Source organism: Apiospora phragmitis (genome assembly GCF_038363925.1).
Source record: "Apiospora phragmitis strain CBS 135458 chromosome Unknown utg000005l:1.0-4161743.0:1.0-4166827.0, whole genome shotgun sequence".
Lineage (NCBI taxonomy): Eukaryota > Fungi > Ascomycota > Sordariomycetes > Amphisphaeriales > Apiosporaceae > Apiospora > Apiospora phragmitis.
In genome coordinates, this window is record NW_027117403.1 from 2,166,785 (window position 1) to 2,183,652 (window position 16,868).

The 16,868-nt window shown below is 51.4% G+C and overlaps 4 protein-coding genes across 4 annotated transcripts; 1 reads left to right on the plus strand and 3 right to left on the minus strand.

Annotated features, from left to right (window-relative positions):
• Positions 1-1,130: 1,130 nt before the first annotated feature.
• PG994_004710 (Phosphatidylinositol 3-kinase- root isoform) lies at positions 1,131-4,466 on the minus strand (the record flags this gene model as incomplete). The annotated part of the gene is made up of 4 exons (XM_066856119.1): positions 1,131-1,358; positions 2,218-2,520; positions 2,683-2,826; positions 2,901-4,466. 4 exons carry the CDS (start codon positions 4,464-4,466, stop codon positions 1,131-1,133), a joined length of 2,241 nt encoding a protein of 746 aa, XP_066718286.1.
• Positions 4,467-5,723: 1,257 nt separating this feature from the next.
• On the plus strand, positions 5,724-7,110 carry PG994_004711 (uncharacterized protein; the record flags this gene model as incomplete). The annotated part of the gene is made up of 3 exons (XM_066856120.1): positions 5,724-6,146; positions 6,199-6,865; positions 6,920-7,110. 3 exons carry the CDS (start codon positions 5,724-5,726, stop codon positions 7,108-7,110), a joined length of 1,281 nt encoding a protein of 426 aa, XP_066718287.1.
• A 1,157-nt stretch (positions 7,111-8,267) lies between these two features.
• On the minus strand, positions 8,268-8,839 carry PG994_004712 (uncharacterized protein; the record flags this gene model as incomplete). The annotated part of the gene is made up of 2 exons (XM_066856121.1): positions 8,268-8,715; positions 8,781-8,839. 2 exons carry the CDS (start codon positions 8,837-8,839, stop codon positions 8,268-8,270), a joined length of 507 nt encoding a protein of 168 aa, XP_066718288.1.
• Positions 8,840-9,256: 417 nt separating this feature from the next.
• On the minus strand, positions 9,257-10,973 carry PG994_004713 (uncharacterized protein; the record flags this gene model as incomplete). The annotated part of the gene is made up of 6 exons (XM_066856122.1): positions 9,257-9,634; positions 9,764-9,967; positions 10,262-10,429; positions 10,484-10,755; positions 10,844-10,862; positions 10,932-10,973. The coding sequence occupies 6 exons, from the start codon at positions 10,971-10,973 to the stop codon at positions 9,257-9,259; spliced, it is 1,083 nt and encodes a 360-aa protein (XP_066718289.1).
• Between the last annotated feature and the right edge of the window lie 5,895 nt (positions 10,974-16,868).

Below are 16,868 nucleotides of genomic sequence, written 5' to 3' on the forward strand. Positions count from 1 at the left end.
TTGCTGTCATTGATAATGGCATATATTAACAGAGGATGCTACCACGATGTCGGGGAATATATCTGCAGATGATCGTGCAGCATAGCATCGATCATCACTGCAGTTTGCCATTTCTCCGTATGCCATGGCCTGGCCGGCCCCATTGCTTGCTTGTTTGCTTGCATGTAGGTTCCATCGCCTCCTAATGTACGACATCCGCATATTATTGACCGCCAGCCATGGCGTGCGTTCTGAGAAACCTGCCGCCAGAAGCTTGCCAAAAAGCGGGCCGTTATATCTCTCTGTGCAGGCTTCAACCTCGCATAACTCACTAGCCTAGATCCCTAATGTTATCTAGGCAGGTAGGCATACCTTAAGCTAGGCAATTCCCCTGAGTAGGCCGGCATTAACTGACTCAGATGTGAACTGTGTTTTAAATCAAACTGAATAATTCGAGAGCGCGTACTCCGTACAGAGTAGTGCCATGCGAGCCTCTCGAGTCCTTCGACATGTGTAGACTCACGGCAGGCCTGGAGTTAGAATGGGGTCGCAATCGGGTTGAGGGGTTTAAGTCCGCTACTATCTGTAAAGCGCACCCCGGTTGTTGTTTGCCTGGCGTCAGGGGTATCGACAAAAGATAGTTGCGGGACTATTACACGATATACTAATTCGAAGTAACTATAACATCGGCCATAAGTACGATGCCTTTGTCATCAATCTCCAATGATGGGTTCATGTTACAATGCCGCCACATTATAACGCAAAGTTTGTTACATACGGAGTATTTCCGGTAATGACGACGCTTCCCAAATATGCGACTGCTTGTGGCCGACCTCAAGAGGCAACTGAACTGATACGGTGCCATCTATCCGAACTGTAGCGCAGCTCTGTCCCAGCTGAAACCAAAGTCGAGTTTTGCAAAAAAGCACAACTCATATCTATCACCGCCCAGCACACAGATGAGGCGGTACGGCCGTAGGTTATTTCCATCATTCGTGTGCTGGGCGTCTGTTATCTCTAGGTCAAAGTAAACGGCGGCGAGCCCCGTTGAAGGACAGGCAATAGCAGGACAATCAAGAGGGCATTAAGAAGGTAGTTCACCCGTACGTCTTCGTCAAATTTGGTATAGGGGTTGAACACCTCCTTGATCTTCAAAGAGCGGCGTCCAAAATGGCAATGTCGAGGCGCTGCAGGGTCTTGGCTCGTTCCGCAAACTTGGCGATAGCTTGATACGAAGAGAGATCCAAATACCAGATCTCGATATCAGACGAGCCTGGGGAGCGTCCCTCCAGCAGGGATTCACGGGCGGTTTCGGCCTCGGGCACGCTTCTTACGGCCATGAGTTTGCTTAATCCCAAGTCCAGGAGCTGGCGAGCGGTCTCTCAGGCCAAGGTCAGTGTCGGAACCAGTGGCGATGGCAGTTTTCCCACTGAGGTCGATATCATTTCGCGTTATCTCCTTTGCTTGCACAAAGAATTAGCGGTAGAAGATTTGCGATAGAGCGGCCACAGCCACAAGATGGTAAGTATGCACATATTCATGACCTAGAGGCCTGTCTTTCGTCCGTATACGGCCCAACTGAAGTGCCTGTCGGAGCCGGCAGGATTTGGATCTGGTGTGCGGATGACAGGCATCTCAAGGCCCGCCGTTAGCAGCCAATAGAGTGTTGTACATCCAACAACTTGTTCTGCACTGGATAGAGTACTTCGTCGCTTACTTGGACATCCCGGGGCTCTGGGTAGTCTAGATGATATACCCCAATACCTTTTCCTTTTAACCTAGCCCCAACCAGACCTGTCAGCCCTAGCTTGCTCTGTTATCAGAACAAGTTCCGGTAATTCGGCCGAGTCATCGACCCTGGGAATCCCCTAGAGTAATGTCCAAGTAAACCAACGAACAAAGTGTCGTGAGAGCAGTATCGGTTACATCTGTCTGTGGGCGAACTCAGATGCGAAAGGGGGTGCGGTAGTTACACTCCATCTATTCCAGCGGAAGCCATCTTAAGAGGTATTGGAGGAGCATAGCATAGGAAATAATGTCACTGCTTGTAGTCAGTATTTCATGGAGCTGCTATGATATGATGGGCCACGGTTATTGGACCCTTTTATGGCAATAATAATTTATATTGCAGCAGATCCTAATATCATTTGACACGTGCCTTCATCGAGGGCCAGCACATAGCTTGCCTACCTACGCCCTGAGCGCCTGCGTCTTAGCATGCAGCCAATCTATAACAACCGGCATGTAGGCACTAAGACTATCCTCCATGATGCTCCAAAACAGCCGGGTTGCTTCCTCCTCGGGGAGATCCAGATGGAACCTCTCCTGGACCTTAAGCACGGCCTTGTCGGGCTCGAGCTTGATGTCGGGAATATTGGCGTGCACCATGAGACTGAATAAGTTTAGGATCAGGTTCGAAGATTTCCGCAACGCCGCGAACGCCAACGAGCAGTACTGCTTGAACTGCAGATACAGGTCGCTGTTAGACCCGCCCATGGCATCGACCATTTCCTTGCTCAACTTGACCGCAGGGGCGAACGGCTTCGGGTCGCGCCCCGAGGATGAAACCGAAATCGGCATGAAAGAAATGTCCATCGGGCGTGAGCAGCAAGTTTTCGTTATGCCGATCGCCGACACCGAGTATATACGTGATGACACAGTAGCCCGCACAGGACTTGACAAAGGCTTCTAGGGTTTCCTTACGGACGCCCATTTCAGCGCGCTCGTCAGGGTTATGCTGCTTGAGGTACGCAGCACAGGGTTATTGCGATGTTTCTTCGCGATGTGGGCAAACGTCTGCGAAGGGACGAACTGCGAAGCACCAGCCGTCGTGCTGGTAGCCAGAATCTTGTAGGAGAGAGCTTGAGGTCCAAGTTCTCCTTTTGAAGCAGCTGGTCCATAAGCGTAATGATCTGGATTACGAGCTGGTCTTGTCGCAAATCATCACCGGTCTTGAACATCATTGGGTACTTGCCCCCTGATACTGTCTTGAAAGTAGCCATAATCGGCGACAGAGACGACTTAAAGACTCGAGTTTCCTCAGGCACAACACCTGTAATCATCACCGATGGATCCAGTGGAAGAGGCAATGGTGGCTCGATAGTAAGCATTTCCGTCTTGGGATCTGCTAGGAGGGCCTTGACTTTGTCAAGTTTGCGGTTGGAGGACTCATGCGAGGCTTGGATCTCGCTGGATATTTTCGAGAAGACCGCGATGAGTTCCGCTTGGCGCTTCATAGTCTGGCGAGTCTCGAGACCGCCAGGTCGGCTTTCCAATTCCCTCATGAAGTCGTATTGCACTTTTGCATACATTGTACGAACCTCAGGGCTTTGCTCCGGGCTCTTGTCATCCCATTCCACTCCAAGGTACCAATAAAAGTAATTTCCGAGAGTGAAATTCTCGACAGCTCTGGAGATTAGGAACGTTGCTAATGATGATGCTTCTGTTGCGGGATGTCGAGAGTCGGTCGGTATGTGCTCGAACTTAAGCGCCTGCACCAACTGTAACAAGTAGAGCATCAGCTCGTTGTCGTCGGCTTTGCTCAGTCTATCAACAGCATAGGCTCTCACAGCTGGGCTGTCAAAGGTCGGTCCCAGCAGCTCCAGGGCATCATCCACATCGATCTCCGTCCACTTTGCAAGTACTTGGATGGCTTGCTTTGACTCGCTTTGGTCTTGCCAATTGACGGACTTCACGAACTTTGTCACCGCACGCTTATCCTTGGTCAAGTGGTAACGGAATTTCCAAACAAGATCCTTCTCCTCCAGAGTTAGAGTATGGGTGGGCGAATACGCCATTATCGTATTAAGCTCATCTCGAACTTTGGCATTGGGCCGTAAGTCCTTATCAAGAATACCATGACGGTGCTGGCTACGGACGAGCCGTCTGTGTTTGCTTTCTGCAGGGTTGTCTTTCGCAGCGACTTCTGGGTCGTATATCCTCACGATCTGGGAGCTCCCGCCTGCGCTTCCGTTGATACCAGGGCCAAACTGGACCTCCGGGGGTGGCTTGATTTCGATGTTGGACTGAGAGGCTGAGAGTTGTTGAATGGTGGAGATGGGAGCTGGGAGGTATTCGTGGTCTGTGAAGACGACTGGGAAGTCAAATCGAGGCAGCTCGATCGTAAGAGTAAATTGTGAAGGGACTCGTTCCGCATCATGCTCCGCGTCAAGTGATCCATCTTGTGCAGAAGACTTGCCAGCGTCCTGTCGTAAGCTGGCTTGTCGCTGGAGCGACTTGACCGAACTTCTTGTGACCTCGGACGCTCGCCTCTCCGACACTCGCCAGACCAGATGGTCAAGCCATTCAACCTTGGGTATCTCGTTCATCTCGTATTTCTTAAATAGTTTGTCCATGCGATCCATCTCATCACGCTCCTTATCCACGGTGGCAATATCGTTCTTCTTTGTTCCCTGCCTCCTCTTCGGGATAGTAAACGGGGTGGTCGTGCCATCGTTCCCGTCCGCCTTTTGATGGCGATGTATCATGCATTTTAATCGACCCTTTTGAACCTGGTTGTCCCTGTCAAACAGTGGCAGCGTGGTGCCTCCAAACGGTATCGCGTGGCCTTGAGCTTGCTTGCCTCCTGTTGGGGAGACATCCCAGAGTGTGATGGCTAGGCAGGAGTTGAGCGGAAGTGATTTATAGGGAATGGGATATCAAGCCATTCGTTCCAACTGCGAAATTATTCTCAGATTAGCCAGCACAACCACCAATATCCGCCGGGTGGCGCCCAACCTTCTCTCGTTTTTGAACGCTTTGTAAGATGTCTGTACTGGTACAGTCAAAGATTTCGAGCCGGCCCAAACCTGGACAGTGACATATAGATCCGAATAGGGGCTGCGAGTCGGGTTAGAAACGGATGTGTCCCGCTGGTGATAAGCGCTTGGCGCATACCTCATGTTCGAACCGATGTATCGGAGTTCTGGTCTTTTGATCAAAGTCGACTCTTTCTGTGGCGTTTCGTCGCCTTCGAGATTCACTCTGTCGATTGAGCATTCAGTCAGGGCGTGGTACTTCAAGGGGGGAAAGAAAATCGAGAACCTTACATGCGTATACTGAGCGGATAGTCGAGCGACACCGATTGCGCGAAGGAGAAGGTATCCATCCTAAAGCACCACGACCAAGCATAGCAGATTCCGGGAACTACCTACTACCTACTTATGCAGGAGATGAACAAAAAGACGGAAGGGACTTGCGCCAACAAAACAAGTCGGAATTTGAGAACCAGAGAGTGAGGTGGCTGTTATCAGCGCTGAGGTTACCTACATACTTCAAACAGTCAGTAGGTCAAGTCAGCCCGTCAGTCAACTCGAGGTGCCACAGCAGTCACGTCACTGCCACGAACAGCGACCTAGGTTACCTAGCTACTTCTTAATAAATACATATCTGATATGCATCTAGCGAAGGCTCATGGGGGTATCTCCGTACTAGGTGGGATGTTTCACCAGCTCTGCCCCACGCTTTGTTCTAGGCTCCAGTGAGAGAGAGATGCGGGAGCAAAAGCAATTAAGACCAAAACGCGTCGCCAAGCCTACATACAAGACGCGTTGATTAACCCACCCAACATCGGTGCCAATATATCGAAACGAGGTTCACCTATCTTGCCGCCGATATTCCGAATTGTTGTGGTCTAATTGAGAAGGTTTTATTTGTCTGACTTGGGAGTCGAATCTGCTCTTACTTGCTAGCGGCCGTGTAACCTGACGCGTGGCTGCTGTTTGCAGCACGTAAAGATATACACCATGTCGACAGATGGCTCATCACCCGAGCCAGATTCCCCATCGCGAGCCTCCGACAAGGAGAACGGCTCAAGGACTTTGGTCATGAGAGACAAAGGCAAGGCGGCTGAAGGCGCTGCCAAGAGGAAACGAGCCACTACAAATGGCGGCGGTCCAGCATATTCAAGACGTCGCACTGCGACACAGGAACCTGGCGACGAGGACAGCATAGTGGAGCTATATGACCCCGACCAGTCAGTAGAGCAAAAGCGCGAGGTCCAGAAGGGGCTCCGAGACCTGCTCAAAAACCTCAAGGAGAATGGCGATGGATTTCTCCAAGCTGATTCAGAGGGTCTGCATGAGACGCTGCGCAGGGCCAACGCCTTGTCCGCAAACGTGAAGCAGACGACCGAAGCTACTATCGACTCAAAACTCCTGGTCAATACAGTCGACGCCTCTTACCGCAAGACTGCGCCTGACTGCCGGGAATACTGCCCAGGGGCTTGACGTGGATGAGTTTGTCTCCAAATGTATCACATTTATGAGGATAGGTGGTGGGATCGCCGACGACGATGCTCCTGACCTGTCCAATACTCAGCGCCAGCGAAGACGCCCCAACAGAAGTGCGCTCGCTGCTGTCGACGAAGACGACGAGGAGAACGGCAACGAGGGAGATCCCTTCAACTGGGAACATATTGGAAGATTTGGGGGTTGTACTGAAGCTCGACGGCCTGCGACTCCAGGATTTCTCTTGGGGCCACTGTCAGTCGAGAAAAAGATACGCAAAGTGGTGAAGAGAACCGCGAATTTCCGACCCGGAGATCTTCAAGAAGTCCGGCCCGAGGTGCTGAATCCGGATGATATCCAGAAGAACGAGAACGGTGACCTTGCGGGCATCTGCAAGACGGTGTTAGAACGCCTCGTGGAGGTTCAAGAAACAGCACAAGATTTGGCCTCTGCTGCGTTTGAAGCGAATGATGACGAAAAGACGGCCCAAATTATGGAGAGATACGGGTTGAAACAAAATGGAGGTATCGATCTGCTGAGATTTGTGGTGAACCCCAAATCGTTTGGCCAGACCGTTGAAAACATGTTCTATGTTAGTTTCTTGATCAGAGATGCCAAGATCCGACTGGAATACGACGATAACGGATTTGCAACTCTAGGTAAGCGTAAACCGTATTGGATATTTGCTCGGAATAAGTATTGACATACTACAGTGCCAATCGATACAGACGAGCTTGAGCAGAACGCTGGTCGGCAAGCCTCCAGGCAGAGACAACAGGCAGTTTTCCATTTCGACATGGACGTATGGCGAGATATCGTCGAAGTGTACAGCATAAGAGAGCCGCTCATAGAGCATCGAAAGGGAGGAAAAGGTGAAAGGGCCAGGGGCCCGTGGCTGGTATAGTTAAGCTGACGAATGATGTACGGGAAAAATGCGCAAAGAGATGGAGTACGGTAGTTTGTAGGAGATATGCGCCAGGCTGGATGCTGTTCTCTCTGTACGCTCGGGCTATTGAGGCCAGGGACAGGGAACTACATGCACTCGGTTCTGCGCCAGGATGAATTCATGATACCCAGTATGGCGTTCCACTGTCAAAATGTCTGTGCTGTGTTTCCTACTATGAAGCGAATGTTGGAGCGACGGACAACGCGAAGGGCAAATGGCAAGTGCAAAATCCATTCTTTCAATATCGTACTAATATATCCGAAGGTTATACAGTGAGCTTGCCAGAGTCAGGTGGATGGATATTGCCCACTAGACTTCGATCTTGTCCATACATGTTATCCTTCGGGTAGCCCGGTTCCCCAGAGCGTCACTGATGGGGCTCCGTCTCTAAAGTATAAAGGGGCACTGACAAAGAGAACTAGCACAAAGGGGAAGTTAATGATGAAGATTATACCACGGGCTCGGCTCGTACACTTCGAACCAATATTCCCACCGATGACTAAAGGCAGCATCTCATGCTTAGGTACCTATGCTCAAGCGCAAAGTTGAGTAGCAAGTCCTGCCGCCCAAATGTTTGAATAGCCATTGAATAAGCAGGCAGACACGGGTTGGTTGCGGAAGCCCTCGTGGTGACTGTGATAAAGAACGCCTCAAAGAAGCTTATATCGACATAATGCACCACAATAAGGCCAAATCAATGAACTTGACAAAGGGGCTCGATAGTGCAATGAGTCCCATCCGGACACGCAGAACACGATGCAGCTTTGTATGGACCAAGCTTTGTCATTTAGGGGGGTTGGCTGGGCCGGCGGCCTTCAGAAGTGATCTATCGGAAAGTGATTAAAACAATAGATCAATCAAACTTTGTCCCTCCGCTCCTAAGGGCATTCACTTGGTTACAGACAACAACGCCTGTGTGTTCTCTTTTCCCCCCTTCATCTAGCAGGCCCATTTGATGACATAGCAGCACAGTTGGAGACTGAAACGCGATCATGGAAGAACCAGACGGTTCAGCGCGATCCGACCCAGAGGAGCAAGGTTCAAGCGAGAGCTCTAGTTCTGATGGGGGACGATCGGGATCACCGCCGGCCTCGAATGGCGACCAAAGGAGTTTGTTAATGGAGCTCGAGGATGCCGAAAAGTCCGGGTCCGGGTCCGACGAAGCAGCCGCCGGCGACGACGATGAACGGGGGCGGCAGCCGACGGTCCCTACTCCAGGCTTGAACTCCGCCGCACGACCGCCGTACAGGAACTTCTCGCCTCCGCCGCTTCGGTCCTATGGCGAGGAGGGTGCAGCCGCGGAGCGCCGAATCAAGCAAGAGTGGGAGAAGGTGGCGGCAGAGCAGAAGAGGGAACGCGACAAGCGGGCGGCGGAGTACAGGCCAGAAAAGGCGCCGAGGGACACGTTCCCAACGAAGGAGGATCTGGAGCTCGCGCGGCCCATCGTTGGCGTCTTGAAGCAGATGGCCAGAGTGCACGACGCCGGCGGGTGGGCTAAGGACGAGGCTCTCCTGGAAGCGGTCCATGAGAGCGCCACCCAAGTACAAGTCAACAGCGCTTTCGCTCGTATGCTTTCGGGAAAACACACGGCAAGCTTATGGAGTTCCAGAACGCTGCACGGCGGGTACCCGTTCCACGGGTTCACGGGAGATGGCTCGAAGTTGTACGACGCGATCTTTGCAGCCATGGTGGACGATGCTCGTAACAAGTCAGCAATGAAAGAAGATTCTCGAGCCTCCGAGGCGGCCGCGCAGCAGCTGGTCAGCGAGAAGAAGGATCTCCAGGAGCAGCTAAAGAAATACCAAGATAACGCCCAAGATTCCGAACATACGATAGAACGGCTCAACAGTGAGAAGGGGACCTCCAAGAGAAATTGAAAGAACACCAGGATACATTTGCCGAAAATATACAGCAGCTGGCTAGCGAAAAAGAGGGTCTCGAAGATCAGCTGAAAGTGTTCCAGGATGGGTCCGAGGAGTCTGAAAATAAGACACAACAGCTGGCTAGTGAAAAGAAGGGTCTCAAGGAGCAGCTGAAGAAATTCCAGGATGGCTCGGAGGAGTCGGAATACAAGATACAACAGCTCGCTAGTGAAAAGAAGGGCCTAGAAGAGAAGCTGAGGCAGTTCCAGGATAATTCTGAAGACTCTAAGCATGTTGTAGAAAAGCTCACCAGAGAGAAAGAAAGTCTCGAAGCCAAGCTGGAAAGCGAAAAACGGGCATTCGAATCCAGGCTGGAGAGCGAGAGGAAGGATTTCGAGGAAAAGCTGACAAAGGGCCAGGGCGAATCTCAAAACTCTGCCGGCACAATAAAACAACTTACCAGCGAGAAACAGGACCTCGAACAGAAGCTGAAGACGTGCGAGGACGGCGCTCAACACTCTAGCGATATGGTGAAGCAGCTGACAGACGGAAAGAAGGCCCTCGAGGAAAAGCTGAAGAAGGCGCTGCAGGATGATGGCTCCGAGGACCTCATACGACAACTAGCCGACGAGAAAGCGAATGTCGAAGAAGAACTGGCAAGATGCCGGGATGGAGCTAATCTGAAGATAAATCAGCTAACCCGCGAAAATGAGGATCTCGAAGAGAAATTGGAGAACGAGAGGCGGGACCTCGAAGCCGAGCTGGAGAGCCAGAAGCAGGGTCTTGGAAAGCGGCTGAAGGACTTGCAGGATACTTTCGTGAAGTTCATCAACGAGACCGACGAGGTGCGCGCTCGACATGCAGAGCTGGCGAAGAAATTCGAGACAGAGAAGCAGGTCATGGCCGACGCAGTGTCGAAACTTGAAACCGAAAAGCAAGACGTGAGCAGTGCTCTAACACAGTGCAAGGCGTCGAACATCAAGTTGCGAGAAACAGTACAAAAAGTCCAGCAGGAGCTTGTGGGTGCCATAAAGCGTATCGCGGAATTGAGAAAGGAGGAGGGCCCGATGTTACTGGTACTACTGAAGCCGTCCAAGCCCGTGAAATGTCTACGTCGGGCACTCCACCGCCAGCGGCAACACCCGGTTATGGGAAGCTTCTGCAGTACCATAACAGGTAAGATACATGCATCCATACGAAGATACATACACCTGGTCATCTTCTTCTTGTATGAACACCCTTCTAACCAGCCGTCGCCAACTAGGGTCGAAGAAGCGCTCGAGCACCATAAGACCAACCTCGAGGTAGGCGGCCGTCTGCTGGTGCGGTACGGTGGGAATCAAGCCGACTTTGACAACGTCCAGGCCCTCATAATGAAAAGCTGGGAAGCGACCAAGGGGGCCTATGGGGAGGTCCTAGAGCCGTTTTCCGAGCACTTGCGCGCCGCCGTCCTACGCTTTAATGCCGACGGCATCCTCCTCCGCAGCCTCGGTGATGTGAGCGCCAACGTCCGGCAGATGAACTTGGTTGAACCCGCAGCGGAAAAACCAAGCCGCCTGTCGTCCATCGTGGCGATACCGCAGCGGCTGCTGACGGGGGCCAAGAGCCTCGCCCCCATGGCCCTGCTGAATTTGGTGATGTTCCTGGTCTTCCTTGCCGCTGCCCTTGCCGAGGGCAGCAAGTACGCGCAATGGGCCACGGCGAATGCCACGTCGCGGGCGATGTTCGCAGAGAATAGAAACTACGCCTGTGTGAGCGCACCTCAGATGTCCTTCTTGTATGACTTGGTGCGGGACCTCCTGGGCATCCCCAGATCAACCTAAACATACAGTTTCTCAATCCCTCGACCTAGAAGAAGAATACAAAGAGATCTATGGTCAGGGGGGAACGCGACTCCCAAGACAGCTATCTAAACACCATGCCCCTATCCCTTTCCTGTTGGATCAGCTGAGGCACCATATACTCAAAGAACAAGATACACTGGCACCGATAGGACCAGTACGACACTCTTTCAAGACACCACTTTTCTTTTGTCACTTCTCTATATAACGAACAAAATACGTTGGCAATGATAGGGCCAGCACAACAATCTTTCGAGACACCCCTTTTCTTTTATTAGTTTCGCTATTATATAACGAACAAAATACATTGGCGCCGACGGGGCCGTACGACACTCTAACGAGACACCTTTTCTTTTGTCTCTTCTCGCTATTGGGCAGTTTTTAAGGTAGTAGGGGTAGACGTTCGTGTATATAATCGAGGGGTTTGGGAGGTCCGCAAATGGGCTACACGCAACCAATCTCACCATATCGGAATTATCTACTGCTGCCCCTCTTGCACGACTGGGACAACCTTCTCTTCGAAGTTCGCTTTTGCCATCTTAGAATGATGACATTGCAGATAAAATCATATGACTCAAAGGCACCAGACTTGCGCAGCCCTGAGCTCAAGCCAGCTGACTGCTCGCAATTCGCGGCAGGAATAATTGTGATCAGGGGTACGTCTCCTGCTCAGTGATGATGCCAAGTTTTCTTCCTCTACACTCATAAGAACCCATCCCTTGGTATATAGAATCTGCTGGCAAGGGCTTAGGGGACATATCTCATCCCTTGCCAAGCAGAACAGCGTCAGGTCTCAAGACTACTGACCAATACTCACATTCAGATTCTTCCCATGCCTCAATACCAAAGAGTCTTGGCCAATAGAGAAAGGATACGGCAACGTACAACTTCCCAATGCCTCCAGGTCGCCGTCCAAAATAAAAAACACTGACCACTGCGGTTTCTCGGCGCACTCCTTCTTCCCGTTCGATCAAGAGACCGTCCGTTGACGTATGCCGCCATGATATCCCGATTGCACTGACTCGAGAATCACATAGACTTCCCCCTAAATAGTAGCCATCAGTTCTTTAGTGACAAGCGACATCTCCGTGCATTGTGGGGACAGGGCGGCTTTCTCATTTTTTTAAACTCTCAGGTCCCCTGTGTTTTATTTTGGGGCCGGTGAGGCTCCCGAGATGCCCCTGAGCCATTAAACTCTACTCGACATCCGTCTGAAGATCCGCGTGGACCACATGTTTTCCACAGAGCTAGCAGCCTCAAGGCTTTCTAGAAAGGGGCAAAACAGCGAAGATGTTCATGCTATAGTAGGGAGCAGTTACGACGCACTCAGGCCTGGAAAATTCGATATCTTTAGCCTGGATACCACTCCGAACTTCGACGCCTCAGCAGATCATGTCCATCCCTAATTGTGCCAAGGTCAACTTCCCTTCCCCTCATTTCGGCTCGGGACTAGAAGCTGCCCTTTTGTGCCAACTTTACGCCATCAAATGCATCACCGATGTCCTGAAGTACATACCAATCCTGCCGTTTTAATAGTAGTAGTTTCCACCGAGCAATCCCACGACAGAGTTTCGTAGTCTCTTCCGGACCCTGATTTCTGACGGAGCAGGTTCGTCACTGCCTGTCTGTTCACCACCATCCGAGAGCACACGCACTGATCGCGCACCTGACAGAGCCCGCGCAACGTTCGTTGTGGTGTTGGATTTTTGCACGTCCCATAAGAGCTGCTTGGCGAGGCTTGTCGTCCCAGCCTGCCTTTAGGCTCCTCTTCGCCGACTCCCTTGGTTCACCGTTTATAGTTCACAGTCGTAAGCGACGGACCCTGAGCTTGGTTTTGGAGAGGCCACGCCAAAAATAACCAACTCGGGCTTCACATTACCCAGAACAGGGCCAACTGCACCTAATAATCGTCGGATAGTGTACTTGCATAAGGTTACCGGGCCCAGTGGCCCGGGATCCGATGTGACTGGACAGTCCGATATCTGCTACTAGCATCATTTACCATCATCATTACTCAAATCACAAATGGCCATAGATAAACCAGTTGTATCATAAAAATATACTGAGATAATTCTAAGATGATACAACAGCAGCCACCTGAGGTTCTAGACCTGGCGGTTTCGGTCCATGAGTATGTGCTTTTCAAGAAGGTGGTGGTGGTGGTGGTGGACGAACGTAATCTCTTCCCGTGCATCATCTCTATCCGTGTCGGGATGTACCCGGAATGATATGTATCAAGCAACAAGATAGACGCCCATCTGCAAATCCAGTTCCTGGGAACCACTGCGACAATCGGTTTTGGCCGAATGGGAAATGATACACCTTGCTTGACTCGCAAGCCGGTTCGATCATACGAGGTACAGATCATTCATGTAATATCAAATCATGGTCCGCTGCTGCCACGAACTCGAAATATGCAAGAATAGTCGAGCCGTAATCTTGTTCCTGTACGTATAATCATGCCTCCATCTAGACATATAGTCGCAGCAGATAATGGGTAGCCACAATTTACCTACCGTAAGGAGGCATCCGACGTCTCACGTCCCGGCTCCGCAATGCATGTAATGGTCCCTTGGCCAAGATCTATCACTGTAGTCGTAGACGTTGTCAAGTTGTGTGTGTCGTGGTGTGTGTGCTCCGCGGGATATCTTGGCACCGTATTCATGCCCGTCCACTTTATCCCCATCCGCTCCACAGAGTAGGGGCCTAAAGACCCTGATTTCTAAGGATAGCAACCAAGCAGACCTTGGCCGGCCTGCCAACGCGTGCAACAGCTGACGACTGGATGACAGGTTAGCCGTGGCGATATATCATAGTCGCCTCCTGCTATATGGCCGTGGTGAGCCCGAATACAAGTAGTGATTACGCACGTCTGGGCGGCTGTGTGTGTGTGAATCTCCAGTCTTCTTTAATATGCATACAATACACTGGATATCCCCAAGGAGGGTGGGGCGTGGCCTCGGTTATCCAGTGGCCTATCCTTAAGGCTGAGCTTGATTGCCTTTCTGGCGCTTCTCTCAGAGAAACTGGCGCCCAACAATTGATGAAGAGGTGCTGCAGGTGCACACACATGCAGACCTACTACTATGTACCCAGCCACGGCGACAGCTGCACTAGAGTCAACAACAGCGACCAACCACGCTGTCGTTAGGTAAGTTGAGGGTGTGCATTATCCACCATCGACAAAGCCTCAACACTATGTACTCTACTTACCCACCGCCCGGGAACGGTGCGGGTGTAGATTCCTGATCTTGTCTAGCATTCTTGCCTTGCGCCCTTGCGCCATCCGTGTCTGTCAGGAAGCACGCTGCGAGATATGATGCAACTCAGCTCAGACACGAATCACGCAAATAGGGACTTCAAAAGATATGTCGAATTTGTAGACTTGGACTCTTTCCTCCATGCGAGTGATGTTGGCTCAGCTACGCAGTCTGCCGATCCATCGGTCTAGATTTCTGAGATTTGCGATTCGTAGGTGCATATTACCCAGTTTTTAAGCCGCCTCTAGGAAAATGCGGCTCTCCAGGTAGCCTCCTCCCAAATCAGAAGGGTGTAGGGGTCCGATCTGGATGCTGTACTGTACTGTAAGTTCGGTACGATTCAAGACCGAAACAAATCTTTCTGTTTAGCGACCGAAGGACCCAATCCAAATAGCAGCAACACTGCCAGCATGTTTTAGGTATGCTGATAGAGGTAGACACATACATACACATGTTAGCTGCCAGTTGGACCTTTTGGGTGCCGCTGCAGCAACGTCCACAGAATAGGCTTTCCGATGGAGATGATGTGCTGCAACGACGACTTAGTCGTTTTGTTTCAGTGGTGATTGGATTTAGGCGGCGTGGGTGAAAGCGAAGGTTGTAATAGCCGACCAGCTCTCGGGCTGTAGCCGGCAATTGGTAGTAGTACCAAACACGCAGTCGTCAGCTCATCAGTGTTTCCGACTTGTCCTGGGTCGGGGATCCCATTCATGGGAAAAGGCGGCAGCATTCTTTGAGGTAGTTATTGGGTTCAAGGCCGTAACATGGACGGCAAGGCACTTTCAATCTTCAGACACGCGCTGTTCCTGCGTCGAAACCTCAGCCATGTCACCCCCAAATTACCTAGCTTCCTCATTAGATGACCTGGACTTTGTGCCTGACTGGCGCTGGCGAGTGACAGAGTTCCTAGGGGGCCGACAGAAACAGCGCCCGCAAGCAATTGGAAAGTCTCGGCCGAAGTCCACCAACCGACCAATCATCAATAAAACGGATCATGCAAGCCGTTCGATGAATTGAAACGCCTTGCCAGTTGCCACTTATCGCGTAGAGAATGAAAGTGTTCTGGACTCAATGCCCCCTATCGTACGGCACCCCATTCCGTCCTACCTCCTTTCGTCCCGATTCGATAGAGCAGTGATTCTGTAACATGACAGGACAAGAGGCCTAGAGCTTCGGTACTTACGTGTGATCCCTCGAAGGATCTTGGGTGTGGGGTGCTGGAGGCCCCGAAACACGAGACAAGCAGTGTAACACAAACCACGTTCGCTTTTTCCTTGGGCCTCCTCGACCAATCGCGGGAGGCTAATGCGAGGAACGAGTACGTTTGTTAAGCAGCGAAACGTCCCATCACTCGCGATCGCTGGTGCGGTTTTGAGTGCTGTCTATTTCTGGCTGCTGTCAGTCCCTTCTTAGCCCAGCTCGCTTGGCCGGGAGTGGTCCGGTTTGCTTGCTGGTCCAAACGTCGATCGATCTCGTGCCCGATTTTATCACATTGATGGAGTGACCTCATCGATGGCTTGGAATCCGTGCAATGCAGGAGGATACTAACGTAGAGGTTACACTACGAGACTACATGCAATGGGTGAATGCCGATACAGGATATATGTAAATGTACCAAACTGGGAGGCACAGTATCTTACTGCAGGCAGCAGGCAAGAGTGAAGATATTGTTACAACGGTATCCTAGAACATCCAGTACGATACGGTACGATTAATTGCTCGTATGGCCACCTCGAAAACCCGCACACTGGAAATCCTGGCCCTTGTCTAGCCCAGGTACGCGCACCTCCTGCAACCAGCGGGGCTTGGGGACTGCAGCGTCTTGCTTGCTTGGTCGATTTACACTTCCAGCGACCGTTAGGGTACGTGCCGGTAGATCTTCAGCCGGCGGTGCATACACTGCAACAGTCCATCCTAGAAGTAGAAGATAAGCTGGCACTCTCCCGCTTTCTGTGCTGCAAATCACGGAACCATGTTCTCAGTACTTGACTTGCATGTACATAACATTAGATGAATCCTTTTTTTCAATTACCTAATGTTCGGCGGCTTTCAGGGAATGCGAATGGGGTTATCAGGAGCAGCGGCAGCGTGTCAGCATAAACCTACAGGGCGTTCAGCCACGGCATCTTCCAAGCCAGAGGGTCCGGCGCATGTGCGCGTACAGCTGCTTGCTTGATTGACCGACCGTAAAAGCCACCCACTTCATTAGCAGTCGTCGTCAACCACTGTGATGTAGCGATACGGTAGGTGGCACCTCTGCCCCCCATTACCTAAGTTGGTACACATCTATACGGCAGAGGGAGTAAGGGGACGTGACGTGGGGTGTGCTGTTATGTAAGAGGTTCATTCCTTTTATCAAGATCTAGGTCATCAAATGCATCACTAATTGGGCCTATCATTGTACAAACTCGAGCGCCCTCACGCTGAGGACCTAACTTACTCATATCCCAGTTGGAACATTCGCCGGTCTCTGCGTGGACGCTGAATTGGGTTTGAACCTGCGCGAGTAACCACCGTCAACCGTAGTTGATTAGCGATGTTAGCGACACGATCCAAATACGATACATTACGATCCAATACGTTGCGAGGTCCGAGTGAGTGCCACCAGAAGCCTAGAAGCTAACCTTGTCTGAGGGTCCCCATTTTTTGGTGCTGGATGTGGGGGATTCCAATCCTCGGATGGAGCCCACTCCAAAAACAAGCAAGGGACGGAGACTGCGAGCTAGCAATGAGACATGGACTAGGTGATGGTA